Source organism: Mus caroli, unplaced genomic scaffold, assembly GCF_978045245.1.
Source record: "Mus caroli unplaced genomic scaffold, Mus_caroli_1 scaffold_8, whole genome shotgun sequence".
In the NCBI taxonomy this organism is placed as follows: Eukaryota; Metazoa; Chordata; class Mammalia; order Rodentia; family Muridae; genus Mus; species Mus caroli.
This window is the reverse complement of record NW_028227263.1, coordinates 139427566-139435397: the sequence shown is the minus strand read 5'-3', so window position 1 is coordinate 139435397 and position 7832 is coordinate 139427566. Positions and strand designations below refer to the sequence as shown.

Here is a 7832-nt window from a genome sequence, read left to right as displayed (position 1 = left end):
AACTGTGTGTGGAGGGTTAATGACCTCAAAGCCTCAGGTGGCCTGAGAAGCTCTGGGTAGGAATGTTGACTTCATCGTTGACACCTGTGGGCTGTCAGATTCTAGAAGTTTCTAATAAGAGGATCATGGCATCGATCAGTCTCAGACTGCAGGGAAATTTCAAGTATCCATGCCACGTGTGGAGTCTCCACCTCACCGAGAGACCGCAGTCCTTCAGCTGTTCTGATTAAAAAAATAATTCTTCTCCTGGACATGCCGGTTCTCTCTTTTATTTCTGCATTGCCTACCCCAGTCCTGACCTAGTAATGTGGATTTCTTTCTACCATCTGGGGCCAAACTGAGGTCAGCAGACTTGGTGGCAAGCTCCTTTAACCTCTGAGTCATCTTGGTGGCCCAGGATACAGACATTTAACACTCTTGGCAAATGATGTTCGGGTGTTGTGAAGTTATGTGATTGTTTTGATTCTAAATGCTTGCAGAAAACGTAATCTGGGCCTGACTCTTTTCTTTTACCTTTTATCAAAAATAGACTTTTCCCTTCACATAATAAATCCAGAATATGATTTCCCCTCCCTGTCCTTTTCCAAGTTCCTGTCCTCTTCCCCTCTCATCTCTATCTACCTCCCTTTCAGTCTCTCATTAGAAAACAAACAGGCTTCTAAGGGATAGTAATAAAATAAAATCAGATAAAACAAACTAACTAATCAGGGTTAGACAAAACAAACAGGCAGAAGGAAAAGGACCCAAGAGAAGGCACAATAAAAGAGGCCACTCGTTCACACACTCAGGGATCCGGCTAAAAACGTTAAACTGAAAACCATGACATAAACATGAACTTCCTGTAGGATAAACGGAGAGAAGAAATATTTTTTGTTGTTCTTTTAATTTTTTCCCCAATTTTATTAGGTATTTACTTCATTTACATTTCAAATGCTATCCTGAAAGTCCCCTATATTCTTTCCCCCTCCTCCCCACCCACTCCCGCTTCTTGGCCCTGGCGTTCCCCTGTACTGGGGCATATAAAGTTTGCAAGACCAAGGGGCCTCTCTTCTCAATGATGGCCGACTAGGCCATCTTGTGATACATATGCAGCTAGAGACACGAGCTCTGGGGGTACTGGTTCGTTCATATTGTTGTTCCACCTGTAGGGTTGCAGACCCCTTCAGCTCCTTGGGTACTTTCTCTAGCTCCTCCATTGGGGCCCTGTGTTCCATCCATTAGTTGATCGTGAGCATCCACTTCTGTGTTTTCCAGGCACTGGCATAGCCTCACAAGAGACTGCTATATCAGGGTCCTATCAGCACACTCTTGCTAGTGTATGCAATGGTGTCTGCGTTTGGTGGCTGATTATGGGATGGACCCCCGGGTGGGGCAGTCTCTGAATGGTCCATCCTTTCGTCTCAGCTCCAAACTTTGTCTCTGTAACTCCTTCCATGGGTGTTTTGTTCCCAATTTTAAGAAGGGGCGAAGTGTCCACACTTTGGTCTTAGAGGTTCCAACTGGTAATAAGAACACATGCTCCACTATGTTCATAGCAGCCTTATTTATAATAGCTGGAAGCTGGAAAGAACCCAGATGTCCCTCAACAAAATGGATACAGAAAATTTACACAATGGAGTACTACTCAGCTATTAAAAACAATAAATTTATGAAATTCCTAGGCAAATGGATGGATCTGGAGGGCATCATCCTGACTGAAGTAACCTAATCACAAAAGAACTCACGTGATATGCACTCACTGATAAGTGGATATTAGCCCAGAAAGTTAGAATACCCAAGATACAATTTGCAAAACACATGAAACTCAAGAAGAGCGAAGAAATCTTATATATACATGAAACTAAAACTTAGAAAAAGGAAAAGCCCCGAAGTATTATTAGATAAAGAACCTTCAAAGAGAGATGGAGAAAGTGATAGAACAGAGAGAAATTTTCCTAGCTTTTCTCTCAGGGTGACCTGCAGTCTCACATCTAGAAAAAGTAGATAGGGCCCATGGGGACCCAGGGCCAAGATCAACCCACTGAAGCCTCATTACTGATGGCCAATAATGGGTTCTTGTGAGAGTCAAGTGTGGTCCCAATGTCCTGACCCAGGGAGAGAGCAAGGTGTGGAGCCTTGTAATTGCTCCCCCAGTCCCTCTGTGTCAGAACTCTCTATGGATCTGGGTAGAGGGCTTTAACTCATCCTACCCTGATCACTGTCTGGATAATTTGATGTTTTTCCTGCTTCTGAGACCAGGAGCCTCAAGCATACTGTGTATCCTTGGAGGTGGGAAGCATCTATCTACTCCATGATGGGGATGTGTAGCTATGGAGCAAGTCTGAGTGAGGAACTGGGCACAGAATCCATGTGGTAAAGGAGGAGATAGGAGTTTCTGGGAGGTGAGTCTGTTGAGGTTTCAGATTCTTGAAGTCTCCCACTATTATTGTATGAGGTGCAATGTGTGCTTTGAGATTTACTAAAGTTTCTTTAATGAATGTGGCTGCCTTTGTATTTGGAGCATAGATATTCAGGATTGATAGTTCCTCTTGGAGGATTTTACCTTTGATGAGTATGAAGTGTCCCTCCCTGTCTTTTTTAATGACTTTGGGTTGGAAGTCAATCTTATCAGATATTAGAATGGCTACTCCAGCTTGTTTCTTCATGCCATTTGCTTGGAGAATTGTTTTCCAGCCTTTCATTCTGAGGTAGTGTCTATCCTTTTCTCTGAGATGAGTTTCCTGTAAGCAGCAAAATGTTGGGTCTTGTTTGTGTAGCCAGTTTGTTAGTCTATGTCTTTTTATCGGGGAGTTGAGTCCATTGATATTAAGAGATATTAAGGAAAAGAAATTGGTGTTTCCTGTTATTTTTGATGTTAAAGTTGGCATTTTGTTCTTGTGGCTGTCTTCTTTTAGGTTTGTTGAGGGATTACCTTCTTGTTGATTCTAGGGCGTGGTTCCTGTCCTTGTATTGGTTTTTTTCTGTTATTATCCTTTGAAGGGCTGGATTCGTGGAGAGATAATGTGTGAATTTGGTTTTGTCGTGGAATACTTTGGTTTCTCCATCTATGTTAATTGAGAGTTTGGCTGGGTATAGTAGCCTGGGCTGGAATTTGTGTTCTTTTAGTGTCTGTATAACATCTGTCCAGGATCTTCTGGCTTTCATAGTCTCTGGTGAAAAATCTGGTGTAATTCTGATAGGCTTGCCTTTATATGTTACTTGGCCTTTTTCTCTTACTGCTTTTAGTATTCTATCTTTATTTAGAGCATTTGTTGCTCTGATTATTATGTGTCGGGAGGTATTTCTTTTCTGATCCAGTCTATTTGGAGTTCTGTAGGCTTCTTGTATGTTCATGGGCATCTCTTTCTTTAGATTTGGGAAGTTTTCTTCTATAATTTTGTTGAAGATGTTTGCTGGTCCTTTGAGTTGAAAATCTTCATTCTCATCCACTCCTATTATCCGTAGGTTTGGTCTTCTCATTATGTCCTGTATTTCTTGGATGTTTTGAGTTAGGATCTTTTTGCATTTTCCATTTTCCTTGATTGTTGTGCCGATGTTCTCTATGGAATCTTCTGCACCTGAGATTCTCTCTTCCATCTCTTGTATTCTGTTGCTGATGCTTGCATCTATGGTTCCAGATTTCTTTCCTAGGGTTTCTATCTCCAGTGTTGCCTCATTTTGGGTTTTCTTTATTGTGTCTACTTCCCTTTTTAGGTCTAGTATGGTTTTGTTCATTTCCATCATCTGTTTGGATGTGTTTTCCTGTTTTTCTGTAAGGACTTCTACCTGTTTGATTATGTTATCATGTTTTTCTTTAAGGATTTGTAACTCTTTAGCAGTGTTCTCCTGCAATTCTTTAAGGGATTTTTGTGCTTTCTCTTTATTGTCTTCTTCCTTTTTAGCAGTGTTCTCCTGCATTTCTTTAAGTGTGTTATTAACGTCCTTCTTGAAGTCCTCTATCATCATCAGGAGATATGCTTTTAAATCCGTGTCTAGCTTTTCCGGTGTGTTGGGGTGCCCTGGACTGGGTGAAGTGGGGGTGCTGGGTTCTGATGATGGTGACTGGTCTTGGTTTCTGTTAGTAAGATTATTACGTTTACCTTTCGCCATCTGGTAATCTCTGGGGTTAGTTGTTATCGTTGTCACTATTTAAAGATTGGAGCAGAAGCTGTGTTCCACTCACCAGCAGTCCCAAAATCCTGCGGCGGGGGTCGTGGGTAGCTGGCGGGTGTCAGGCAACCCTGCGCTCCCGCTACCCTGGCGCTGATCCGGCCGGGTGAGGCCTGTGGCCCTACTCAGGCTGGTTTCTGCTTCCCTAACTAATGCAGTCTCAGGTCCCGCGCAATTGGATTGGAGCAGAAGCTGTGCTCCCCTCACCAGAAGTCTTAAGATCCTGTGGCGGGTGTTGTGGGCAGTTGGCGAGTGTCAGCAGACCCTGCGCCCCAGCTGCTCAGGTGCTTTTCTGACCGGAAGAGGCTTGTGGCCCTGTGTGGGCCGGATTTCTCTCTCCCCAACCAGAGCAGTCTCAGGTCCCGCGTGATTGGACTGGAGCAGAAGCTGTGTTCCGCTCACCAGCAGTCCCAAAATCCTGCGGCGGGGGTCGTGGGTAGCTGGCGGGTGTCAGGCAACCCTGCGCTCCCGCTACCCTGGCGCTGATCCGGCCGGGTGAGGCCTGTGGCCCTACTCAGGCCGGTTTCTGCTTCCCTAACTAATGCAGTCTCAGGTCCCGCGCAATTGGATTGGAGCAGAAGCTGTGTTCCACTCACCAGCAGTCCCAAAATCCTGCGGCGGGGGTCGTGGGTAGCTGGCGGGTGTCAGGCAACCCTGCGCTCCCGCTACCCTGGCGCTGATCCGGCCGGGTGAGGCCTGTGGCCCTACTCAGGCTGGTTTCTGCTTCCCTAACTAATGCAGTCTCAGGTCCCGCGCAATTGGATTGGAGCAGAAGCTGTGCTCCCCTCACCAGAAGTCTTAAGATCCTGTGGCGGGTGTTGTGGGCAGTTGGCGAGTGTCAGCAGACCCTGCGCCCCAGCTGCTCAGGTGCTTTTCTGACCGGAAGAGGCTTGTGGCCCTGTGTGGGCCGGATTTCTCTCTCCCCAACCAGAGCAGTCTCAGGTCCCGCGTGATTGGACTGGAGCAGAAGCTGTGTTCCGCTCACCAGCAGTCCCAAAATCCTGCGGCGGGGGTCGTGGGTAGCTGGCGGGTGTCAGGCAACCCTGCGCTCCCGCTACCCTGGCGCTGATCCGGCCGGGTGAGGCCTGTGGCCCTACTCAGGCCGGTTTCTGCTTCCCTAACTAATGCAGTCTCAGGTCCCGCGCAATTGGATTGGAGCAGAAGCTGTGTTCCACTCACCAGCAGTCCCAAAATCCTGCGGCGGGGGTCGTGGGTAGCTGGCGGGTGTCAGGCAACCCTGCGCTCCCGCTACCCCGGCGCTGATCCAGCCGGATGAGGCCTGTGGTCCTACTCAGGCCGGTTTCTGCTTCCCTAACTAATGCAGTCTCAGGTCCCGCGCAATTGGATTGGACGAGGTTTCAGATTCTTAATGGACACTCACAGGGAATCAATAAGATGTTTTGTGATCCAGAGAACCCGTTGTACAAAGCAATTGTGTGCACATAGAGAACCCGTTGTACAAAGCAATTGTGTGCACATAGAGAACCCGTTGTACAAAGCAATTGTGTGCACATAGAGAACCCATTGTACAAAGCAATTGTGTGCACATAGAGAACCCGTTGTACAAAGCAATTGTGTGCACATAGGGCAGAAATGTTCCTGAGTGATTTGTTCTCTCTCCATCTTTCTACTATCATGGTCTTGACCCAATATTTGCTAGGTATGTCTATAGGCATGTCTCACAATTGACTTCCAAGTACCTATGACTTCAGTGGGTTTATAACCACTGGAAGACTTGGTGAGGGGGCGGGGGTAAACAAGATGTAACTTAAGAGTTGGAGAGTATGTGTGAGTGTGTGTGAGTGTGTGTGTGTATGTGTGTGTGGCGGGAGGAGAGGGGGACGGGAAAATGAGGAAGGAGATTGCTGGGAAGGGAGACTAAGGGAGAAAGAGCTGGGTCCTGCCATCCCTTACACTCCCAGCCCAGACTGTCTGCAGTGACCCTGCTATTTGTCTCTGTCTCCAGGATGGGCCCGGGAACCCTCAATGATTCAGGAACCACGGAGTTCCAGCTGCTGGGACTGTGGGCCCCACCTTCCCTGCGCCCCCTGCTGTGGGCCTCACTTCTTCTAGCCTACCTCACCACTGTGCTGGGTAATGGTGCTCTAGTGGGTCTGATAGCCTTGGACAGACGACTGCACCGGCCCATGTATCGCCTGCTGACCCACCTGGCCCTGCTGGACACAGCCTATGTGAGTACCACGCTACCGCAGGCGCTGGCACACATGACCATGCGTAGTGCCCGCCTGTCCCTGGTGCGTTGTGGCACGCAGCTGTACGTGGGCATCTCCCTGGGCAGCTGCGAGGCCATCCTCTTGGCCGCGATGGCCCTGGACCGCTGCCTGGCTGTGTGCAGACCGCTGCATTATGCGACCCTGGTGACCGCCCCCCGCTGCGCAGCGCTGGCTGGAGCATCCTGGACACTGGGCTTTGCACTCTCTGTACCCAATGCGGTGGCTGCACTACGCCTGCCCTTCTGTCCTGGGAGGCCAGCGGTGGACCACTTCTTCTGTGAGCTACCTGCGGTGCTGAGGACAGCTTGTGCAGACACCACAGCCAACTACAGGCTGGTCTACGGCCTGGGTGTGCCCATCCTCCTGGTACCTTTGGTCCTCATCCTAGCCTCCTACACCTGGATTTTGGCTGTTGTGTGCAAGTTGCCTTCTGCTGGGAGTCGCCACAAAGCTTTGTCTACCTGCAGTTCACATTTGGCTGTGGTGGGGCTCTTCTATGGCACGGTGAGTGCCATGTACCTGCGGCCCAAAGCCTCTAGTGATCTTCCTGCTAGACACCATAAACTGGTGGCAGTTTTCTACCTGGTGGTCACACCTGTCCTCAATCCACTCATCTACAGCCTTCGAAACCGTGAGGTCCACATGGCAGCTCGCTATGCCCTGGCCCGGCTGCGGGGGATGCGCACTGTGTTGCACTAAGCAACTTCTGCGGGACACAGAATTTTCTCTCAGTCTGGTCTGTTCAAATTCCATGGAGGTATCTTTTTTTATTTTATTTTTAAGTTTTTGAGAGAGGATCTCAGTATAGCCCTAACTAGCCTGGAACTCGTTTGATAGACCAGGCTGGATTCGAACTCACAGAGATTCACTTGCCTCTGCCTCCTGAGTGCTGGAATTAAATGGATATGTCACTACATAAAGATTTCTTTGAAAAAAAATCTTGAATATTATATCTTTGACATAACTTCTCAGACTGTATTTTGATCATGTCCATTGCCCACGCCTTCCCTAAAATCGTCCAAGATCTAACCCCCCACCCATCCACTCCTCAACTTAATAAAATCACTCCTTGGAGTCCAGTTTGTGCTCCCTAGATACTCATGGGTGTGGAGCCCTTTTATGAAGCACGGTTGACTTACCAGTGCATTCCAGAGGAACACTCTACCTAGAAGTGAGTCACATTCCTGCTGGAACTTTCAAATAAAGAATTAGATGATAAATGCTTTCAGAGTTGCTGTGGCTACTGCACTGCTGTGACTGTGAAGGGAGGGAGAGGTGGGAGGGAGGAATGGAGATCGAGAGAGAACAGATAAAGCAAGAAAGAAACTTGGGGCTGCACCCAGAAAACTATTAATGGCCATTGGTGTCTTGATATTACAGAATATCTGTGCATCTCTAAATCTGTAGTGAGGATACTTGGAGGAGCTAGAGGGAGGGAAGAAAATGGGA

At 48.0% G+C, this 7832-nt stretch overlaps 1 protein-coding gene across 1 annotated transcript; it reads left to right on the top strand.

The window, feature by feature from the left end:
- Positions 1-6116: 6116 nt before the first annotated feature.
- On the top strand, positions 6117-7082 carry LOC110297646 (olfactory receptor 2A1/2A42-like). Its single transcript, XM_021166534.2, has one exon. It carries the CDS (start codon positions 6117-6119, stop codon positions 7080-7082), a length of 966 nt encoding a protein of 321 aa, XP_021022193.1.
- The last annotated feature ends 750 nt before the right edge of the window (positions 7083-7832 follow it).

What these genes read in the sequence shown, in the direction of transcription:
- LOC110297646 (XM_021166534.2), top strand. Translation starts at nt 6,117, where the DNA reads ATGGGCCCGGGAACCCTCAATGATTCAGGAACCACGGAGTTCCAGCTG.